At 32.0% G+C, this 24,774-nt stretch overlaps 1 protein-coding gene and 1 long non-coding RNA gene across 4 annotated transcripts; one reads left to right on the top strand and one right to left on the bottom strand.

The window, feature by feature from the left end:
* Positions 1-1,003: 1,003 nt before the first annotated feature.
* LOC111705731 (uncharacterized) lies at positions 1,004-5,057 on the bottom strand. Its single transcript, XR_002766075.1, has 4 exons — positions 4,618-5,057; positions 3,857-4,053; positions 1,464-1,572; positions 1,004-1,167 (listed from the first exon to the last, which is right to left on the bottom strand). It is a non-coding gene; the product is annotated as an uncharacterized LOC111705731 (long non-coding RNA).
* Positions 2,488-17,164, top strand: LOC111705530 (putative uncharacterized zinc finger protein 814). 3 transcript variants are annotated; one of them, XM_023478300.1, is made up of 9 exons: positions 2,488-2,623; positions 11,816-12,383; positions 12,676-13,191; positions 13,268-14,407; positions 15,065-15,414; positions 15,620-15,783; positions 15,888-16,262; positions 16,466-16,610; positions 16,680-17,164. In XM_023478300.1, exons 2-9 carry the CDS (start codon positions 11,858-11,860, stop codon positions 16,761-16,763), a joined length of 3,300 nt encoding a protein of 1,099 aa, XP_023334068.1. In that variant the 5' UTR covers positions 2,488-2,623; positions 11,816-11,857; the 3' UTR covers positions 16,764-17,164. The 3 variants fall into 3 exon arrangements, with proteins under 3 accessions (XP_023334068.1, XP_023333916.1, XP_023333988.1); XM_023478148.1 differs by lacking the exon at positions 2,488-2,623 and adding an exon at positions 7,915-8,405; XM_023478220.1 differs by lacking the exon at positions 2,488-2,623 and adding an exon at positions 10,774-10,795.
* Positions 17,165-24,774: the final 7,610 nt, after the last annotated feature.

Here is a 24,774-nt window from a genome sequence, read left to right on the forward strand (position 1 = left end):
ATTATCACATTTTTGTTTTTCTTCACTTCTAATTTCTACGGGAAAAAAGTTTCGTGGAATTATTGTGGTGCTATGTGAGTTTCAAAAATATCAAAATCATAAATACGGATTTCATGAAATGTTGAAGAAGACGACATTAATCACATTTTTATTTTGACTCAACGTATATATCTATCTATATAAAATAACAATGACCATTTGCGTGTTTGCTTGTTTGTCCGATCATGAGTCATAAACCTCTTTACCGATTTATCGTAAATTTTGATTGGGGATTTGTTAGAACGACGAAAATATTCTCAAATTAATTTCAAAATTCTAGTTTGAGTGCAGGTTGGCTTTTCTAGAGAAAGTTTAGTTTTCAGGTAAAGCTGGGTTCCCAAGCTTTCGAATTATTATATTCCCAAACATATTCTGCCACATAACGGTAAAAACAAAAAGTAAATACGAATAAATTTTTGTATAACCTAATTAGCATGCAGTTCTTCTTAGAAAACCTTTATTGCATTTAAGAAAAAAAACAAAGATTTCTCTAAAATTTATATTTTCATTTAAAGGTAAGGTAGTTAACCTGTGTATGCAGTGTTGTGGGCAAATTCAAAATCGGTTTTTTTAATTATTAAATAACGACGACGAAAAATAAAGTAAAAATTCTATGGTAAACTAATTAGATGTTTAGGAACACATTTCTCAAAAGAAAGGAATTGAGTTTTTGCCACAAACTAAAATCTTCGGATCCCAATATTTATGCAACCTGCAAACCTTTGATATTTCAAACTTAGATTATTTGATTATTTGAGTTCATAGTTTGAAATATCGATATTGAGTCACAAAGAAATATAGATAAAGAAATCAGAGTTTGTGGCAAAAACTCAATTCCTTTGTCTAAAAATCAAAGTTTTAAGAATTAATTATTTCCTTTTTCATCATTATATTGAAACTCTTATTTTTTATGAATTTTTTCGCAGATTTCTTCAAATTCTTCAAATGTCGTCTTTTTAATAAAAATTCCAGAAAATCTGCAGAAAATCTTTGTTAGTTGGTCATCAAAGAAAATTTAAGTGAAAGTGACCCTTCATTTTAAGAGTGCCAATGTCGCAACGGTCGTCCTATGAAAATTTAAAAAATGACAACGGTTATTTGCTTCAATGTTTCTTGTTCTCGTTGCACCTACCAAAAAATATATTATTATCAAAAATATAATTAAATAAAATTAAATCGTGATAATCAAAGAGTTAAATCATGCAAAGGAAAGATAAAAATTGAGTTATAGTATGGATTTTTATTGTAAACAAGAGTCAACCTGGAGTAATTCTAATTCAACAATAGTTTCTAATATGCAGTTGTCATTACTTTTCGGCAAAACAATTCTTTAAAATTAAGAGGGTTGTTTTAAATCAATATCGTAATTTTTTTATAGTTTAATTTGGCAAAGGAATTTATTATCAAAAGAGAACAGCAACAACCTTATTGATCAGCGTTTCCATATTTTCTTCTTCTACCAAGGCCAGCTCCTTGATCTTTTCCAAGGAGAAGATTATCTCTGTTGTCTTGTCGAAAACATTCCGGGTTCTCCTGCAGGAGTAAAAAATAATTGATGAAACGTAATGAAAATAAGAAAAACAGAATTTACTCTCAAGAGAGTTTTGAAGTTAAAGTCTATATATCTTCTCTTTTCCTTGAGGTCTTCTCTACGAAAATACATTTAATTTAGGCAAGTAATTTATCTAAAGAATTTCATTACAGGAAAGTAAACTTTCTTCTGTTCCCGAGAATTTAGAAAAAAATTGTCAAGTAAATGGTAGAAAACCAAAGACTACACACCACTTTCTAACTCGCTGAATTGCCCTGCGCTGTTGCCCGTTAAATAAAAAAATGAAACTCGGCAGAAAAACACTTCATGCTTCAAAAACGGTTAATATAATGGAGGTGCTACCTATCCAATGTTAAACAGGACAATTATATAGCTTCGTTATAGTTAACGTAACACTTTTTTCTTTCCATTTGAGTTAAGCACATTTTATATTACTAAAATATTTATAAATTGTTTTTTTTATTTTCGGAAAATAATAATCTTTAATAAGTATGTGTTTGACGGCATGTAAAGTTATTGAGGGTTGTGGCTTCAAGTATATGATGTAAAATAGTATTCTTCTAGGCATTTACGATAGAATATAGAACCTTGCATGTTAATACATTCTTTCTTTCCATTAGTAAACACATTATTTGTAATATTACAATTATTTATTTAATAACAAATCCAAATTTTCTAATCCTATATCTTTGCAACCTGATGTAGTGAACCTTTGATATCTCCAATTTGACTATTTGAGCTAATATAATTTACAGTTTGCAATATCAAAGGTCTACAACATTGAGTTGTAAAGATATTGGGATGGGAAAGATTGGAGTTGTTACAAGGTTTTAGTTCAGGTTAAAATGGAGAAATTGTTGCTTCAAACTTTTAATGAAATTATATTTAGTATTCATAAGCAAATTCAATAAAATATAGAACCAAGCATGGTTTCAATGTTTTAAATTCTTTTTTGTTAAATCAGACTTCTGAGTTGCACAAGAAATCCCATCTCCAACATCCGGTGTTCAATGTACTAGAGTTTGGTTTAAGGTAATTTTAACATCCTGACACAGTTTGTTTCCTACAATTAAAGGAAATTACCCATAAATTACGTAATAAGGAATGAAAGATGAAATATGTTTTTATTTATCATTGTTTTTAGCATCCGTTTGTTCCAGAATGACACACCAGGAACCCGCAAGTCTTTGCTTAAAGTATATTTTATTTTGGATTGTAAGAAATTTTTTTTATTTTACAATTACTTTTAAAATATTGTATATCTTGTGAAATTTCATCAAAATTGAAATCATTAAATTATATATCAATCTCAACTTACAGAGAACGCCAAAGTTTATTGCGCACAGAAAGTTTTAAGCGAGCTTATTTAGATATCTGTGAAATATATCACTCTATCCCCGTAGTAAATTTGAATTCGAACAGGACCTGCCTAGTTTGTACCGGCCTGCCAGATAACAGCGTGTACTGACCCGATCCTATGGTACAGTACGTCGCCCTAACCAGACTAGCATACGACAGGGGTCAATTTTCTTGGCATAGTCCTCTCGGAGGGCTAATTATGACAACTCCCATGGCGCGTTTAGACTTTTTACAGTACCCGGCCTAATCCTAGGCCTATTTGACCGACCCCACTGGCTTAGTCCACCGTGATATAATATTGATGTTAATAACCCATTTCCGAGTGCAGATCCTAAAGGTCACAATTGACCTTTTTTTACGAAGAAGAAAATAGAATAAATTTTGAATTGATAAAACCTTGTTTAGACTCGATCCTAGAGGTTCATTGAGAGAAATAATTTTAATGAGAGAAAAAATATTCCTTAAAAAAGTTTTGCTTACGTTTATAAACAGTTTCACATCTTCCTACCATTGTTAAGAAAAAGAAGGAAACTGAACTTTTAATTCTTATGTTTGTATTTGTTTGGAATGTTCAACTGGTTTAGGCTAACAAGCAAAAAATATTATAAATAAAACAAAAATTTTTTTTCATTATTGCGAAAAAATTAGTTCAGAGTTCTGCACAAATATCTGATTTACATTACTACATATTTTTCTTTCGGTTTTGTCCATTGAAAATTTGCAGCTAACCAAAAAAGCTTAATTTTAATGCTCATAAATATGTTTACTTAAATATGTTTACACCAAGCGCAAGTTCATCCTTGTTCTTTCAAAAATGTTGGATGTTTCTTTTCGTCAAAACAAGTCAACAATTTAATGTATTATTTATAGACATAGTATTATTTAACCATTTAATCTGACATTTACCGTGAAATTTTTGAAGAGGACATAGCACCATTCGTTCTTGACGTAGAAGAAGAGACCAAATACAAGGAAAACATAGACTGTTGTTATGAAAAGAACTACAACAAGGCCACTATCCAATCCTAAGGTATACCACTTCTTATTCTTCTCCTTCCCGGCTACCCAGTAGGATCCACGCATAATCACAATCTACAGCACACCTAGTAACATGTACGTGCAATTAATATCATATTTTTTCATTAAAAGAAAAAGAAAAAATTTACAAGTAAATGATTTAAATTTTAAGGGGCCATTTACTTATTTGAGTAATTTGAGAGTAAACTAAATAGCCTATTAGCTATTTATTTGTATTAGTCTTACTTTTAAAAGACAGTTGTGGCCTGAGAAAAAGCCAATTATTCAGAATTCCACGAGACCTGGATTTCTCGATGGAGAGAATTTACAAACATATGTATCGCAGAAGCAGGACCGCGATCTTTCTGTGACCCCCCCCCCCCCTCCCCATCCATGAATAATCACCATCTCGATAAATATCTCGATTTTTCTAATTGCACGGCTGGAGGTATCAACACAAAAAATAGAAAGAACATAAAATAATTTTTAAAAATCAAGAATCTAAGTACTAATTCAAAAGATAAATGTTTCTCTCTATTATATATAACATCTTGATACTGTCTTTTTCCAAAATAAAAATTGTTTTATGGTTTGTGGTTTTTCATTGCATTTTTCTTAGATATAAAATTAATGATACAAATAAATCAAACCTTTTTTAAATCTCGTACAAAAAATGGCAGATCTGAGCGACTAGCATGCCTTTAGAAGTTTGGAGTGGAACTGAGATAATTTGAATTCAGATTCACGGGCCGAGCAACAGATATTTTGTGTCCTCGGTGCTACTCCTTTAATACAAGAAAGCTTAAAAATCACGATTTTTCAATATTTATGTACAGTGTACAGTGTACAGTGTACAGTGTACAGATGTACAGTGTACAGAAATGCCAACAAAGCATGGGACAATTTTATTTCAAACTATTTATTTGTTTTCCTTATTCTTATTTACGTGATGTTTAATTTGATGTTGTCTATTTCGGGGTTACCCACAAGGGATTTTCTTAGTCAAATAATTTATTATACCATGTTAAGGGATTTTGGTAAAGGCAGATAGTCAACTTTGAGATTCTAATATTTTAAAAGTTTTAATTCGTCATAGACGTCTCATTTTTCCTAGGCATCTATAATCATACGGTATAGGGCGGGCCGCGTCAGTTGTATCTCCCTTCTATTCCATACTTCTTGGAAATAGCTATTAATTTGGTAGAAGTTTAAAGATCACATTACTAGCTATCACTAAATTGATTTTTACACTGAATCATAGAATGGATGGACTGCAGGACGGCAATTGTTTGTTTTATTTCGTTCTTCTCATCATTCGTTCTTGTTCAGTCAAAAATTGTGGAACTGTAATAACCAAAAAACTCTGAAATAGAAAGACGACCTTATATCCAAACTTTAATGTATTTGATGTAGTTACAAAGCAAATGTTGTAACTAGACACTAATTAAGTGAAATGGGATTGATTACATTGCACAATTGCTGTGTCACATGTTCATGGGACTATTTAAAGTCTAAATTGAGTCTAAAAGTCTTCTCCATATTTCAGTTTTCGGGTTTCCACTGAACGTGACTTATGTGAAAAACATACCCCAAGTACTGTATGTATTGTATACATAGATCAAACCTTATATGTGACTCAATATACACAGAAGGATAAGGTCAAATTTATACGACATCATTGATATGACTTTGTGACTTAGTAGCCCCTCTAGTTTTGATTTGATTTTGATAGATTAGTTAGGTTAGAAATTAAAAACATTTTTGTTCTTCTTAATATCTCTTCAAAATTTCAAGAAGAGGAGCTGTGACTAAAAACACATAAGATTTTAATCTTGCGTGCCATTTACTTTAGTTTGACGTGTACACTGTATAGAGTTCAAATCTCTGCTTATGGCGTATACAGTAAAATATCACCAATCTAATCTAAAGTTGGGGAACTGAGCCCGAAAGTATCGTTAAACGAAACTCTCGAGTTTTCTTTGTGGGGTCTTAACATTTTGTAGATTTTGATTTATGAGATTCGACAAAAATTGAGAATATGAAGAAACTAAATACTAAAATATTTCATAACAAAAATATTGATATCCACAAAACCCAGGTTTTAAGACTGGTTTTCATAACGATACCCTGTCTTAAGTTTTGGGCTCTGCAGCATAGAAGATTTTTAGAAGCTAGAACCATGTGAAAGCGCGATTATTATAGTCATGGTTTAGTTAAAATTTATCAAATACCCAATTTAGTTCTATTATACTCATGTATATATAGATTTAATACATTTTTTATACAACATGCAGAAACTCAAATTTTAATTTTTTAATGCATACTTTGACAACAAGAGCTGCTGGGCATAATATTTATCTTTACTTTCCTTAATGATAGAGGAATTAATACAGCACAAATATATAAAATTTTAAGTTTATAGCCGTGAAACCTAATTTATTATCCTGCCAGTCAATAAATATAGTTTGTAATACCTTCGATTTAAGTTGTGAACTTTTCATAACCTTAGGTCAATACAATAATAATGTGTTTTTTACAAAATAAAACATGTTTACTGATGAGCGCAATTAATGAATATGTCTAACGAAAGCCGTATTCTAATGCAAGCTCTCTTTCTAAGTGTAGAAGCAATAATGTTATTAACCTCCAATCCAACCAACAAATAGCAACCAGGCGAGATAAAATTAAATATAGTTGGAATAGAAAGGTCAAATCAGCTGAAACCCTCCAGCAGAATGGTGAAGACGATTTGACCTTGGCCCTTTTTAAACTTTCCCTTTCTAACAATTCCAAATTATTTGTCCACCTCTTCTTATAACATTTCACCTCCAAGTACTCCAAGTAAGCCTAAGCATTGTTTTTATTTCATATCACAGCCGTACACAGAGGGGGCATCAGTCCCCCCCCCCCCGGGCATTCCAGGACAAAAACTAGGACGAAAACCATGTTTCATAAAAATGTAGTCAGATTAAACATGTTTTAAAACGAGAATTATTTATGTTAACATTTTTTTCTCGACTAATTCAAACATTTATTACTTTTCTCATTATTGTTAAGTTAATACGTTTGCTAAAATAAATCAAACCATCTTTTAAGTTTGAGTCAATGTATATTTTTTGTTTTCAATTTCTTAAGAAGCTCATTATTTTTGTTTTATTGTAAATTCTAATTTTCCTTTTACAGTGTGTCCTGATAACCATTTGAATTTAGTGACGACATTTTAACTGTCTTCGATATTTGATATCTAATGAATGATGAAGTGTGCATGAAAAAATTATCGTACAGCTCCCGAATTTATTGTCATTAGACTAGAACTAAGATAATTTATATTCTTCAAGTCAATACACATGGTTTCTTTAAGAATAAATGATTTTTGGCTCAACAAGGTGTGTAAAAAACAAACAAAAAATTTTGGACATATTTTTTTGCTTAGTTTAGGGCAAAAATCATCCAGGGGAAGGGGCACCAATTATTGTTCCCTCCTTAGCTAAAATCCTGTGTATGCGGATGTTTCCCCCTCTCTTCTTTTTATTCCAATATTTTTCCTACTAATTTTCTTCTTCCGATTTCTTTCCTTTATATGACTCAAGAATTTGCAGAAGTTTTAATTATTTTTTTTAATTAAAGAAAAGATGTTAGCACTGTAACTTTCTTAGTTACGCTGGCCAACTGCCCCATTTTCTCTTTTATGCCGCTGCTGGCCTGGTATTTAAAGTTTCGAATTTAAAGCCATGTGTTTCAAACTGTGAAGCCTAGCTCAAGGCTTTCTTGGCGCAGCCTGCCAGTTGACACACTGTCCGTATGTGTGAGAGCCTTAACCCACAGGGTTTCATTTTTAGCATCAATTCTCTGAGTTTCACATTTAGGGAAATATAAGCATATACATACATTTACTATCAGTTGATATCTACAAACGTAAAATGTTTTTTCTTGAAAAATATGATAGAAGTTAGTACACTTAATTCGTTAGTTGTATTTTTTGAATTTATTATAGAAGTGCACTTCTAAACGATTCAAACTTTATTTAGAGCGTATGACGAAAATTACTGTAACCATAAATCATGAATCAGAATACTTATAGCTTTTAAAATTGATCCCAGTATTGTAAGCAACTTCCTTGTTTCACGTTAAATAAGAAAGTCACAGGTATAGTTTTCACGTCCTAGATTTCCTTCCTTATACGGCCCCTCTCTCCCACACCCTGCAAAGCGATTTTACCCCCGAGTTGTTTCGCTGGTTCTAACTTTCTCGGTGCGGCGGATTTCCAAGGAGAGGAGATGGCCCGCCCGGCCTGTTGAGCAATCACGGATAGTCTAGTGTCGACAGATTACAGTAACAGGGCTCCGGCTAAGCTAACTTAACAGTTAAGCTCAGACTCTTGTGTTGTGAAGACGTGTGTGCGTGAATGATGTTACTAGAACTTTCACTTTTCTTTTAGGTAATTTTTCACCTTTTTTCTTAGAAAAAAATTATTTTACAATTTTTTCCCGAGAACTATTGACTAAATCATTAGATTATCGAATTGGATTTATCCTTGTTTGAGTTATCACGAGTGACCTTCAAAATAAGAAAGTTGAACAGATCCTTGTATTTTCCAAGGCATTTTCTATTTAAACACTTTCTAATCTAAATCTCATTGAAAACTAAAGCGCTAGAATTGAATGAAATGAAGTATAAATCAATATTATTCCTAGGAAATTTATATTTTATATCAGAATTGTTCTGAACCTGTAAACTTTAGTGTATATGTTACAAGTAAATTGAAGTATCATTTGAGCAATTAGAATAGAAGCCTTCTTTTTAATAATAACGTTGTATGTGCTTAGTTTCCCTTCCCCTTTTATACACTCTTACATCAAGGTAAAACATTGGTTTCTGGCGTTCATTTTTAGTTGACATACCATTTTTTAATCTTCTTTAATCTTAATCTTCTTTTTGTAAATACAGATGATGCGCAAAACTTTCAAATTATGAAAGCAAGAACTAACTCATACTTAAAACATTTTCTGTACATTAGACTTTCCAATATTAGAAAACCTAAGTGTAAATTAAGTAGTTTTCAAAACAGTTAAATATTTTGAACTGTCTAAATATATTTTGTATATTATTGAAAAAATATTTGTTTGAAAAAAAGCAGTTCTTATTACAGAAAGTATTGAGTCTGGTTCTAAGGGACATATTTCAGTTAAGTTTGGGTAAAATATGTTTCTGATTCCAATAATTCAAGTATTGTGTATTTTAAAATAGGTGAATAATGAGTTTTTGCCACAAACTCAAATTTTCTTATCCCTGTAATTTTGCAACCTAATGCCAAATATCTTTGATATTTTAAACTGTAAATACTGTTAGATCAAAAAATCTAAGTTTGAAATATTAAAGATTTACACCATAAGATTTAAAGGATATAGGGATTATGAAATTTGAGTTTGGTGCATAAACTCAGTTCCATTGATTTTCTCATATTTGTTTGTAAAATCCCAACAAGAGAGGTTACGAATCCCTCAACTAAGCTTGCGGTGCGTTCTGCAGTAATTTACAGTACTGTGACCGAAGATATAGTAGCGTTTAGTGGAGGGTGATATAGCCCGAACGGAAAATATTAAGTACTTATCACAAAAACAATATTTATTCAATGAAAAAGGGAGTCGATACAAATGACAGAATTAAAAATGCTCGATATGACATTTGCCAAAAATACTTTTGCCGAATTACATTTGTCCTAAAATACATTTTCCCGAATCACATTTGTCCTAAAATACGTTTTCTTGATGGCACATTTGGCCGAAGCAACAAACAGTACTAAAAGATCGATTTTTTTCAAATACAAACCAGTAGTAAATAAAGTTTTTTTTAGATTTTTAAAGTCAACGTACACAATCATTATACATTTAAGTATAGTCATTATATTGTGCTCTTGGATAACAATTACTAATTAAAAATGATCTAAATAATCCCTTAGGCCAATCATAAATTCATATATATTGACTTTAGTATAGTTTATCATTGTCATCTTCAAATAACACGTTTTTATTTTTAATAAACTCCTTCTGAGGTTCTTCATATAATTGAAATGAATTTTGTTTTATCAAATAATCTAAGTTTGAAATATTGAAGAAAAGCTGAAAAGAACTTTTTATATTTTATAAATGAACTGGTTTAATTTGATTTAGAAATTTTTCTAGTTTTTCTTAACTGCCTCTCCGTTGGGTGCGTCAAGATAATATTAATCACAAACGGACAGACAGAAAAATAAACTTTTGATTAATAGAAGCTGATATGGAATTTAAAGAATTTGAGCCGCGGTTTAAATCTGCCAAAACCCGGTTTAAATTAAGCGCCGGCTTAAATCTTGAAACATTTGATACAATTTTAAGTGGAACCAACCATATTTAAGCCGCGGCTTAAATTTAAACCGCCGCTCAAATTCTTTAAATTCGGTCACTGCTCTACATATTAGATATTTATACTGATATAGATATATATGTATCTAGATTAAAATAATTATAGTATATTTTATATATTTACTATACACATGCTGGAGTGCGAGACAAGGGTAGCATAAAAAATATAATTGTTAGGAGGAGGTACGATGTCACAAAATCATAAGTTTACATTGATGTAATGCTAATTTACACAAGATTTGAATGATTAACATATAAGTACATATCTTCACTGTATAAACGTAAAGTGCAATATGTACTTGATATTGGAATATTGCTAAAGCGGTGAACTCAAATAATAAATCAAATAATTAAAGAAATAAGAACGCTTTAAAAAATGCCTACATGCACCGACACACATTTCCCTTACCTTTACCGTTAAGATAAGGTATGTGAACACTTAACAGGTGATTCAGCCACCCCTCTCCCTTGATATTCGCTTTCTCTATTCCACCTCTCCTATCCCTGCACCTACCCNTTACATACGCTCTCTCCCACTCTGAAAACCAACAAAGATCTTACTGAAAACTAGAAGAGTTTAAAAACAGTGATTGCAATTTCTCAACTTATAAATCTCCTAATACTTTTATCACACTTAATTCTTGGATTACAAAATTATTTTTAATTTATTAGAATTAAAAATATATTTTTTAACGATAAAAAGCAGTGCTTAGGCTCAATTTAACTTTGATGCGGATCCGGATCTTGGATCCGTTCTGGAAAAAAATGGATCCGGATCCAAATCCGGATCCAGATCGAGGTCATTTCTTCGAGATTTTCTGAATTTTTTAAACAAAAAATAATTTTCAAATGTTTTTTTAAATTTTTTTTTCGCTTATTTTTATTCTGAAACTTTATGAACCATTCAGAAATGAGGACATTTTTATAATCTCTCATTTTTCAAAAGTTCAGATTTGGATTCTATGAGTAAAAAAGTTTTTTTGCAGTTTTCGGTTGATATTTCACCCCTTGGATCCGGATCCGGAAATAGGAAGCCAAAATCTCGCGGATCCAACGGATCCGGATCCGAATTCGGAACCTAAGCACTGAAAGTAGGCATTGAAAGTCCATTATGTCGGACATTTTATCTGTTAGAATCTTTGTGAATACTAATTATTGCGTTGATTTTTTTCTTACAATCTTTGGAATGTGGAAATAATAAATAAAGTAACCTTTTATAGTTTTCTCGAGCATGTTTCATGTCCTAGTTTTCATCATTTGATTTGGTATTTTAATATTTTAAAAAAAGTTATTTAATCTTGAAAGTTTTTTTTTAATTAAAGGAACATTTTTTATAATTACAATAAATTATTGTTCTTTTAGGACTCTTGAATGTTTTTTTATTTACAAAATATGTTATACGTAGTTATAGTGTTTTGTAGGAAACTGATTATGTGTATGTTTCAAGGTTGGTCCTCAGAAAGTGAAAGTTTACTTGCCTCATCCCAACATGGCGGAGGAATATATCTATGCCTGTGGAAAGTGTCCAAGGACATTCAAATTGAGAGATTTTTACGAGAAACACGAGAAAGTGCATGCACTGAAAAAGCAGCATACGTGTTCGGTTTGCGGGTTTGTGTACGGCGCAGCCAAAGGATTAGAAGGCCACATGGAGTCGGCACATAACAGGGAGAGATCCAACCCTGAACCAGCTCTCACGGTCACAGAGCCTGCCAAACCAATGCAAGAACTTCCATTCGGTTTAGGATTTCATTTTCTGCAAACCACGGGAGTCCTTGCAGCCGCAGATCAAGCTAGGCTTGCGCAAGAAAGCGCAAGTTTGTTACAGAAGACACATCAAGCAATGCTGGCTCAAATGAACAAATCAAGGGCGAACCTAAGTGGACTGTCGCTAGTCCCTTTGACTATATCTGCCACATCTCCAAGCACTCCTATTTCTGTTTCTCCTAGTTCTAGAATACACGATAAATCCAAGATCCCTTCCCCAGCAGGAACCGGAACCTACAAAATTTACGGTAATGCTCTTTATTAGTGTTAAAACTTTTGATTGTAAAATTGTTCATTCTTCTGATCCTAAAAGTCAAGTTTAATTATTAATTTTTTTCTGATTAACATGCTTTATGATTAAAATCTTTTTGCGTTTCAAGAACTTAGAGAACTATCTGTATATATTCCTGTTCAAGAAGATTGATTTTAAATAGTAATAAACTGATAACCAGATATAAAGAATACCAAATGTAATTAGATAACTAGTTTTTTAAAAGTTTTCAATGGATCCCAATTTCATTCTAATTAACATATAAATAGATGATGTTCCAAAAATCCACGATGCTGGTGATGCACTGCAAAATGATAGTGGATTTTTCCGTTGTACAATCTGCACTAGAGAGTTTTCTGGCCTTAATAGTCTAAAGAAACATGTACCAATCCATACTAGACGAGTGCAGCACAAGTGTGACACATGTGGTTATGTGTTTGGAAAAAAAGAGTATCTACTTGATCATATGAGAAAGCATACAGGAGAAATCAGTCCTGTTTGTGAAGTGTGTGGACAGACCTTCAATAAAAGTCTTAAACTGAAAGAACACCAAAAACTTCACAAAAATCCTGGATCTGATAAGACCTCATCAGATGCTGTTCCATACCGGTGTCACATTTGTAAAAAATGTTTCTCATCTGCAGACCCACTCGGAGACCATCTGCGAGGACAACACTCTGAGACTGTGTACAAGTGCGATATGTGTGACGCAACTTTCGGGGATGTAAGAGGAAAGAACCATCACATGTATAATGAACATCAGTTAGACGCCTTTCATCAGAAATGTAAGTTTTTAACTCTACTTTAAAAGTTTGTATTAAATGATTTAATGAATATTATGAATATAATGTATATGTCTAGGTGTCTGGTGTCCGGTGTGTAACCAAGGGTTTACTCGACACTATAATCTCAAGGTTCATATGTATAAATCACATGGAAAAGAGTATTTGGAGAATAACTTTTCTCAGGAAGAACTTGACAGCTTGATGAGACCTCCTCCAGGCAGTAACACAAGTAAACCCTCTCCCTCTCCAAGAAAGGTCGATAAAGAAGAGTTGATAATACAGGGAGCTCCAACTGGTATTCTTCCAATTTCTCCTCCTTTGACTCCAAAGCAATCCCCCGGAAAAAGACTCACTGGTGACGAATCCAGTATTTTGCTAAATTCAGCCTCCAATACGAATAAGGTATCTATGAAAGCTAGACCTGGTCCAGCATCAAGAACAAAACATAGTCAGTATTTTAAAGAAGAAGCAGAGAATTGTATGCTAAATTGTGAATTTTGTGAGGCTAAGTTTTTACGAAAGTCTGATCTCTACACTCACATGTGGGAGCACGAAGAAACGTATCTCGATTGTAAGATGTGCTCCGACAAGTTTCTCGAGTTATCTGACCTGCAGCATCATTTGGCCTTAGTTCATGGTCAGATTGAGAGTCTCAAGGATAGACACCCAAATCCGCGCAAACCCGGGCCTGCCAGTCGAACCAACGCACCAAAGGAAAACAGGGCCCAACAGATAATTAACTCGAACATTCCCAGTCATCTTGCAGCTCAGTATCCTGATTCTTCGGGGTATCCTTGCCAGCAGTGCGGTAAAGTGTTAATGCATAAGCAGAGTTATGTCAGTCACATGAGGGTTATTCACGGTGACTACTATGGTGGAAACAAATGGAAGGGGAGCAGTGTAGTTCAGTTAGTTCTTGGAGATCAAGATAATAAAAAACGGCTTCAAGAAGACCAAAAGTCACAAATAAGTACTGCTCTTCATAATATTACAAATCATCCTGATGAAAACCCGGCTAGTCTGATCTACAATGATTTAAAGCTTGGAGTGGCATGTGAGTTCTGCAACAAAGTTTTTAATGATCAAACCTCAATGGAAGAACATATCCTCACAGTACATCCATATCTGAAAAAACGGATACAGACGTTTAAAGATTCCCATGGACTAAAAGACTCAGATGAACCCGACAAAAAACGACTGAGACTGGACTATGAAGGTATTTACAAAGAACCAAATGAAAAATTTTTGTCTTCTAATTCTATCCTTTCTTTTCCATTATCACATGCACAACTTTCCCCTAATGGTAATGATGAACCATTAAATCTTGCATGCAAACCTGTCTCTGTTTCTGTACATGAGGAAAACCAGTCTAACCACTTGACATTTTTAAATGATCATGGCAATAACTTGTTACAAGTGGTTCAGACTTGTTCTCCTCCTTCTGTCTATCCTTTAAACTTACACAAATCACAAAGTACTAAACCTGAGTTCTCTTCTCCTGGAAGAGAATCTGATCCATCAGTGTCTAATATGGGTCATGTATACACTATGGGGTTGGGTACACAAGATAAGCTGCACGAGTTTTTAGTTAAACAGAGTAATGCAACTGAAGATGATAGAGGACGAAAAAGATTTCTCTGTCCAGTATGCAAATGCCAACTTAGTTGGAAAACCAACCTTTCTGTTCATCTCAGGACTCATTCTGGTGAAAGACCTTTTCAGTGTATTCTCTGTTCCAATCGATTTAGGCAGAAAGCACATTTATACAAACACTTTCGATGTTCACATGGACATAAAGTTGCACCATATTTATGCACATTTTGCCCCAAAACCTTTACTAGGTCCCCAAATGATCTATACAATCACATTACAGAGGTGCATACGCTAAAATCCAGAGAGCTGGCAAATAACAACAACTTCAATGGCCTGGATAAGGGAGAAAAACAAACCCAGCCTCTTTCTTTAGTTCTTCCTTCCGTTCTCACGCCTCCATCAGAAACATCTGAGAGATCTTTTTCGAACGAGGAAGAAATTGATGATGAGCGGGATGAATATGACAAGAAAGACGAGGAACACATGGTTCAGGATCGAGAGGACGATGTTCGGTTTGAACCAATCACAGAAGAGTTCCTTTTTGAAGGAAGGATGATCCGTCCTTCCTATTGTGTTTTACCCTTTGTCACTGATGAAGAGGTGGAGACCCAAACACGAAGGAACATTACGGTAATTATATTTGTTATAAAGTTTTTTATCTTCTTTTAAAATTGGTTAAAGTAAACATATCGATATTATAAAACATTGTTTTACCTTGACCACAATTTCTTGATTGCTGAAATAGAGTTCTTGGTATGATATAAAACTATAAGGCACAATCCTTTTAAGTTAAAACTGTTTTAATATTGTTAAATTTGACATTGTTTTTTAACAGGATTACTATGATCCGTCTGAGGAGTTTAGCGAGGAGGAAGAAGGTCAAATGGTTATTGACGAGAATCCAGTAGAAAAAGAAAGATCCTACACCAGTAATTTCAATAATAATGAAATCAAAGTCAGTGCAATCGGCCAGGGGTTCGCAGATTCTATAAATATTTGGTAACTATAACAATCTAAATAAAAATTAGTTAAAATATTTTTGTAAAATACAAACTTTAATTAAACTTAAGGAAACTCTTTTAAAATATATCTTGAAATTTCAGCAATAAAGAGGAGGACACGCCTACCCACTCTGTAAGACTGGAGTCTACCCGACCTTTCTTCTATCCGTCGTTTTCCAATTTTCCCTTACCATTCTCCCTCTCCACCTTGTTGCAGAAGAAGAAGGAAATTGCTGCTATATTAGTTCCCAGAACTCCCCAACTAAACCAATCAAAACTTACGTTAGAGCATCTTTCAAAAGCGGCAATGTCAATAAAAAGCCAAATATCTCCAACCAAGTCTGATTCTGCTAACACTACAGCTGTGAGCGAGTATGAGCATCAGATTCAAAACGATCTGTGGCCTATAGACTGCATCAAATGCACAGCTCTACTACCAAATTTAGAAAATTTCAACATTCACATGAACGATCATTGGTAAATCATTTCAAAATTAAAATTTTATTACATTCAAAGTTAAACAGTTACAAAACAAATAGAAACATTCTTTTCTTTCATGAAGCAAGCATCTTAGTAAGCTAAATTGTTTTCTGATCATTACATTCCTCTTCATTTGTGTTTCAGGCATTCAAAAATTCATAGGTGTTTTAAATCAAAATGACATATAATATTAAAAATAGGTCTGATGATAAATGCTGCCCTGTCTGTGGCCTACTGATTAACTCCAAAAGATTCAACTTCAAGCAGCATCTTAAAATACATACCGGGGAGAAACCGTTCGTATGTCAGATCTGTTCAAGGGCTTTCAGACAGAAGGCACATATGGTGAGTGATACTTTTTCATTATGCTTAAAAAACACATATTTTTCTTTATCTAATATGTACTAACTTCAGGTGAAACATGTAACAACGCATAGATCTGAACCTCGGCCTGTTGGGCATGACCTCACGTTTCAACCTGGTGTAATAGTTCAATAATTTATATGCAAAATTTGTTTAAGCTGCAGATGTTTAAAAATTGTTTTTTTGTTTTGTTTTATTTCATCTAATCTAATTGCAGTGGCACACATCTTTGATTTCGTAGAATATCGATTTTATCAAAACACTTGATTTAATGATTTACATTTATCTTTTTTACCATCGAAAACTATTTAAAATGTTTCATTTTTCCACAGAAGATTGATTATATAGTTTTTATTTTTTTAACCGAATCCTCGTTATTACCTAATTTTTAAGATTCGAATTAGAATCGGATACTCTTTATGTTGTGCAATTTAGTCGGTGTTATAATTCTTTACTCTCTATTTCACTATTCTCGTATGAAAAATTTACTTTGTTAATAAATTCGAAATATAAATAAAGCTCTAAAATAAAGTTGATGTGGAGAAACAAAAATCTAAATCTATTAGATATTAGTTTCCTGTTTTCACAATCTATGTAAATATATTTACATCAATTCCTTCGTCTTTTTGACAAAAAAACTCTACCATTTTTACTTAAAAATGCCGCAATAAATTTCTTTATTTGTAACTATTTCCATTAAAATAAAGAACGTAGACTGTAATTGTTCCCCTTCAAATGTTTTTTTTGGTCACATTTTGCTAAAAAAGTATAGGTTTAAAAGTTGATTCTGTAGTTAAAAAATGATCATCGTAGGTATAAAGTAACAGTATACATATATAGAAAATAACCTTCATTGAAATTATTACATATTTTATTAAAGTTTTAGCAAAAAAAACGGGAGTTTAAAAAATATGTAATTTGTATTTTGTTCATTTGGAATCAATTTTGTGACTCTGTCACATTTAGTTTATAAGAACTATTTATAAGACATAAATAATTTGGTTCGCAATTTCCAGTACTATAAAGTTTTTTCTACAAAAAACTTTTTAACAACACATGAAACAAAAAAAGATGATTTCAATTATAATTTCATTTAAATTGAAAACATGTTTTTTGAGAAAACCCGGGAACCATTGAAAATTTGGAGTCAAACAATATAGCAACAGAACGTAAAGAAACTGGTAGGTAAAGGAGTATTTTGCGTATGAATATTTTTTATATTTTAGAGAAATTAAACTTTTTTGTAAAATATTGTATCTTATTATTATATTTTTATTTTTTTCATACCCTGGACATTAAAGGAGCGAAATAAACAAAAAAAAGGGACGCAGGTGGAACATTATGAATGTCAGGGACAATCTATTTTTCTCGGAAAAATACAGTGCTCCGCAAAATGAAATGGTCAGTGAAGACAACTTCTCGTAAATATACAGTGTTCGTCAACATAAACTGGTAAATCAAGTCGTCTTTTCAAATATTCGGTGCTCTCCAAAATAAAATGGTAAATGAAGACAACTTCTCGTAACTATACAGTGCTCCCCAAAATTAAATGGTAAATGAAGTCGACTTTTTGAATATTTGGCTCTCCCCAAAATTAAATGGTAAATGAAGACAACTTCTCATAAATATACAGTGCTCCTCAAAATAAAATGGTAAATGAAGACAACTTCCTGTAAATATATAGGAAATCAAATATGTCAAAATGTCGTCTTCATTTTACCCTTTATTCTTGGTACTACTGCATTATTTCGCCCCAAATGTCGTCTTCATTTTCCACTTTATTCTGGGTACCACTGAATTCTTTCGTCCTTAATGTCGTCTTCATTTAAAACTTTAGTCTGAAAACAACAAAACGAGTTTATTTTCCACTTTATTCTTGGGACCACGGCTTTTACTGAAAAACGTCTACTGCATTTTTGTTAAAATGTTGTCTTCATTTAACAAATTCATACGTTCGCTGAAAGGAAACGGCATTGAGTATCCCGGTTTTTAAAATTTCCAATGTCGTCTTCATTTGCACTGAAAGGCCTGTCTTCAAATTCCACTTGATTCTTCCCTTATATTTTATGTCTTTCTGAGACACTTTATTTTTTCCCTGAGACATATTATTCTATTCTAAGACATGTCATGTACATTTGTACTGCTTTGCAGTGTTTAAGGTCCCCCAGATTTTATTATGTACGGACAACATAAATGAATGCTTATTTAGTGACTTACAATTCCGTGTTACTATTCAAAAAAATAATTTTATGAAAATTATATCTACAGTTTTATTTTTACAAAAAAAAATAATTTCTCAAAAATATAAAAAAAATTCTTGCTAATTTTATTTAATAAAATTTCGTGTTACCACTTAAATAAAAGGCAATGAAAATGTTATCTAATTTACACAAAGTTTGATATCTAAAATATAAAAAATACGCCTTGTTGCTATACCTAGCGGTTTCTATACATTCTCTTTCTGTAATGTTTGAGAGAAAATGAAGAAAAATTTACTATAACATTGCTGTAAATTTAGCATTATAGCACGATGATTACTTACTAGCACTCCCAAAATGAAATTCACCATAAAGTGAACATAAATGATAAAGTACACAACAGTTTCATGGAATATTACTAAACGCCAACTTCATACCAATCACGCAACTCTGCCCCTTTAGTCAAAGTAAACTCAACATATATGAAGCATAAAGTCTGACCGCGTCAACCTTGTTGCCCCGGCTAGTCCTGTTGATTGTCTGCTTAATTAAGCCAATGTCAGTGCGGTACTGTACAAACTGGGACCGGAAAGGTTGACCCGGCTCGGAAATTCAAATGTACTACGGCGGCCCGTGCAATAGCTATATTTGGCCAACTTCTAAAGAAAAGCAAGTGCAGACTTCAGAGGTTCATAACCGCGAAATTTTTTCTTTCCATACTTGATCTTAGTTTCTTTTTCCTTCTTCTCCTATTCTTCCGATAAATATGTCTCTGCTTTCTTTAATTCTTACCATTTCAAATCTGATCTCTTTTTCAAATAGAAAATATACATTTGTTCTCAGCATTATTTATTTTATAAAATGTTATCACACTAATAACATCATTTAACCAAATTAACTGAACACTTGCCACAACACACAAATTTTATACTCCCTGTATCTATACAACCTGATGATGTAAAACTATTTGATCTAACAGAATTAATAGTTTGAAATAGGAACGGTATTCGCCATCAGGTTGAAAAGAAAAAGAGTATTAGAAAATAGGTTTGATGGCAAGTATTCAGTTTCTTTCCCGTCTCTAAATCACATCATAACTTTATAGCATAGCCTAGAACTGAGCCACGCTAAACGGGGCTTTTAAATTACCTTTTGAATGATGATTTTCTTCCTCATAAAAATATCCAGAATATACATAGCATACACTTTTTCTAGCTTTCTCCACATAGCCCTTTTTTTAATTAAAAATTAAGATGTTGTTGGTTAGATCAAGCCTTGCCTATACTCTTATTTGCAAGCATAAACCTCCTGTTGTTAGCCATTATCAGTCTAAATATGTTAGGCGATTCATTCTTGTATATTATTTGCGGATTTTTTCTAATAACTAATGACTAATGACTTTGGATAGTGCAGTGCAATGTAGTGATGTAATAGGTTACGGTGAAACATCAAATGCATGGGTGATTATTGCTTGATGTCATCTTCAAATCCCTTAGTTTTATGGTTATAGGGAATAGAGCACTAAAAGCGAAGCACCCTAAACATATAGAACATACGATGCAATATTTGTTTTTCAATTTATTTTCTTGTTCTAAACTTCTGATGTTTGAGTCATCACTTAAGAAAACAGTTGAATGGGATATATTTGATATTTCAGTATATTTAAGAATTTCAGAGAAAATTATCAAATTGAAAATTATCAAAATTAGTGAATAAAGGAATTGATTTTTTGCCACAAACTATGATTTACTAATTCTTATGTCTTTGCAGCCCTTGTCGTAGACCTTTACACGATCAGATTGCAAAAATATGGGGATTCAAAAATTTGAGATTGTTTCAAGAACACTGCAGTTCTTTAGTTGATATCTTGCACAGAACATTTTCTTTTTCTTTTTTTTAATAATTAAAAAAAATTTTTTTTTAGCTTGAATCTAATGTAATGATATGGAAATTTTTTAATTTTACTGTTATATAGGCATAAAAAGAAATATATAGAAAATAGGAACTTTTACAATAAACTTGTCAAACAAAGAAAAATAAAAAAATAAAAGAACAATTATCTGCAGCTAAGGATAATCCAAAAAGATTTGGGATTTAATGTAGGCTGTGGCAAACCTTTCCAGTAAAAATACCGATTTTACATCTGAAATATGAGTTCATAATAGAAACGGTATTTTTATAAGAATTATTTTGCCAACATTGGGTGAGAAAAGGTTAATTCTGATCCCCCCGCTATGAATGGATCATTAAAAGATTATCTATCACCTCCTTCCGAAGGAAGTTTATTTTTCATTCCGATTACAGAACTCAAATTCCGGTCTTTTCGAAATTGTTCAAATTACAGACCCATTTCAGAATTATTAATTGTTTCTAAAAAAATTTCGAAAAGACAATATAAAATATGAGAATTAAAATCTTTTTAGATATCTACAGTGCTAACCAGAAAACTGTAGAATAGTAAGACGATATTATAGCATTTCTCAAGTGCATTTAATGTTGTTTAAAGCAAATAGCTTTACTTGAAAGTTATTAAATTACTTATTAAGTAAAATGTGTCTGTTTACATTGCACAATTGCTGTGTCTCATGTTCAATGCGCTATTAAAAGTCATAACTTGAGTTTAAAAGTCTACTTCCTATTCCAGATAATTACGCGTAACGTAATTACGACTGGAAACGAAAACTCATAAAATTCAATATGTAAAACCAGAGTTATAGATCCTGGGGATGGATCTATTTTAGTTTTCTTTAATACATCTTATTGTTAGGATTAATAATAGGATTATAAGATTTAATTTGCTATTTAATTCAATTATATCTTTAATGTTTTTAGTTATTGTAAGGTCTTTAGTAATAAGAATAAATAATAATAAACTTTTTTTTTGTCCTCAATCTCCGCCTGGTTCGTTAGAGAAGCCGTCCTTAACCTGGAGCAAAGTAGTTTTTTCTAAATTACAAATTTGGTTGCCTTGATTTTGGAAACAAGTTTATTTTTAGTGAAAAGGTTAGCTGCCTTTTTTTCGCAATGTTCATCATAAATTCTTTCATTAATTACAAGATCATTTTCAATGTTTGGATATGGATCATTCTTTGCAATCCTATCTTGAATGGTTTTTAAACCTAAGTAGCTTTGATTAAGCTGATAATTTTTTTATTTCCTTTACTAGCATTTCTACCAATAAATGTGGGTTAACATTGAATTCATGTTGATGTATTTCTTCAGCCGACAGGTTAATAAAATCATTAAATTCTTGCTCAGTAGCATCATAATAAAAGTTTTCAGAGAGCAATATGCTTCCACATATTTATCACATTTATTCTTGATACATTTATTAACGGCAACTAAATATTGTTTATCTTCGAAAAAGTGCAGATCTTTTCATGTACTCACCCCTCGTTACAATTTTGAAAAATCTAAATTCTAAAATTATTGTTGAATGATCAAATTTAAAGGAAATTAAGTAGAATGATTCTTGTGCAGAAAGGTTTAATAATGAACCTGTAGTTAAAAGATCTTGATATTTGGGGGCCTCCTTCACTTATCCATGTTTATTCCCAATAAAATTTCTGTACGTGTTAATAAAATCAAAATCAGTAAGTAACTGATATAGTTTTTGTCTTGAACTGACACTCGTTGGATTAGCATATCTATAAAATCACCGGTCAAAACACAGTTTGTGCAATCATAATTTTGGTAGTATTCAAATATATCTTGGAAAACTCGGATCAATCTTCACTGGGACCATATATAAGAACTAGCAGAAATTCGTTTCAATCAAAAAGAAATTTTAACCAAAAGATTTTCCCAATATCATCCTTCGACTCTTACTGATATTTGAACTGACCAGTGGCGTAAATAAGGGGGGTTATTGGAGTTACTTACCCCCCCCCCCTAGAATCCTGGAGGTATTTACCCCCCCCCCCTAGAATCTTAGGGGTAATTACCCCCCCCCCCCTAGAATCTTGGGGACACAAATATCCCCATTTAGTAACGTGATCTCCATTCTCTCTGTCCATGATTACCATTAATTATTAGGAAAAATGTAAAAATTTTTTGGCGCTTCGCGCAGATAATCTTACTCAATCAACTTTATCAAAGTAACATAGATAAATTTTACCCAAAAATCGAGTTTTTTTTAATGTGGTAGCGTACTTCCACTATATGTCAAATTAAGTATAAAGCTCTTCCGGGGGAGGGAGGGAATAAAATGTTAAAAGATCAAGATTATTAAGAATTAAATTTTAAAAAGTAAGACATTTCTCTTTAAATATAGTGAAATTAACATATATACCTAGTATATTGACAAGAAAATTTTAGAACTTAGAAATGAGTTGAGAATATAAACAAAGACAATATTTTTTCAAAGATTTGCAGAGTAGCTTTTCTAAAAATTTTAAAAAGTGACATCTTTTTCTTCTTAGAGTAAAACTATTTGTTATGTTACTTAAAATAAATTCAGTTTTTTACAGATCTTTGTAGTTAATGTAAAATGAATGACTATAATGAAGGATATAAAACAAGGTGAAAGCTGAAAGGTAGGAAATGAAGCCTTTATTTGATGGAGTTTGTAAATGCCAGAAATGAGTGGAAAATGCAAATCAAACCCAACTAAAACCAATAATTTTATATACAGAATGTTATTTTTCTAGGGGGGGGGGGGGCAGAATTTGAATAAAAATTGTTTGAAAATTACAAATGTTTCTATTTTAATTGAATTTTCCATATTGTCACTTGGTCTTGTATCTACAAGATATAAAATGTCAACTTTTGATTTAAAAATTACGATTAAACAACGGTCTATGTTTTTTAGCATCACCCAAATTCCAACTCATTAACATTAGCAGTTAAAATTTTCAATGGGCTTGCAGAATCATGTGGCTGTAAAAATTATTTTAAAATAAAAACATCCGTTAATCTCAGTTTGTAGGTTTTTTCGTGTAAAAGTAAAAAAGTTCAAAATTGTTACAATTAAAAATTTTACTGAGTGTTTGGCTTTACATGAAATGTTTGGCGAAAAAATAAAAAAGAGGGAAATAAAAATACAATAAGTTAAAACTCATAGAAAAATTGATTTAGTTGACAAATACATTTTAGACTCTATTTATTGGGGTTTTATTTGCAAACACTTTAGCGTGTTTAGAACCAATACATAATTAGAAAAAATAAATTATTTTATTTTAACAAATATGTATGGATTGCTAACTCCATTGTTCAGGTAATATATGTCAAGGTTTAGATGAAAAGGTCTATGGTTAATTAATTATTCAGTCAGTTTATTACCAGAACCTTTGAATTTTACTTATATGTTTCGGATGTTCCAACAAATGTCTGTAAATATCAAGAAGGAGCAGATCAAAGTTTAAATAAGGTTGTAATCTTAATATTGTAAACGTTACATTGCGATTAAAAAAGTATCTTTTTTAAATTTGAAATAAGCATACAGGGTTACCCACAAAGAATGAGACTGCAAAGACGACCGACCACTCTTAAAATATGACGATCCCAAGGTTAGATTAATTCTTCCGCCTTGATAAATTAATCTTATGGCTTATTTTAATGATTTTGCAAAGAAAATAACAAGCTTAAGCTTGCGGGGAATTGTGAATTTAAGAAAACACAGTGAAAATTCCGTACATTCGTCTGAGAAGTCTTATCCTTAGTGGGTAACCCTGTATATTGTACATAATAAATGTACAGGGTTAATTACAAAGAATGACATTTTAATGACGACCTAAGTCTTTAAATGTGGCGATATGAAGAAAGAATTTAGTAGACTGTCAAAGAAAAAAAAAATTCTACTGCAGCTTGAGAGAACCATTCGAACCATTAGTGAAAAAAAAGACTTAATCCGTTGCAGGTAACCCTATATTAAAATCTACATACTAAAAGGGGGACAAAACTTTAGACGTCCTCTCTCCAGTCTCTAACCTTCTTTAGCACACATTAAA

This window comes from Eurytemora carolleeae, unplaced genomic scaffold, assembly GCF_000591075.1.
Source record: "Eurytemora carolleeae unplaced genomic scaffold, Eaff_2.0 scaffold63, whole genome shotgun sequence".
Taxonomy (NCBI): Eukaryota; Metazoa; Arthropoda; class Copepoda; order Calanoida; family Temoridae; genus Eurytemora; species Eurytemora carolleeae.

Coding starts and splice junctions, on each gene's coding strand:
- LOC111705530 (XM_023478300.1), top strand. CDS start 11,858: ATGGCGGAGGAATATATCTATGCCTGTGGAAAGTGTCCAAGGACATTC. Junction 15,415..15,619: donor AAACACGAAGGAACATTACG/GTAATTATATTT, acceptor GTTTTTTAACAG/GATTACTATGATCCGTCTGA. Junction 16,263..16,465: donor ATTCACATGAACGATCATTG/GTAAATCATTTC, acceptor TATTAAAAATAG/GTCTGATGATAAATGCTGCC.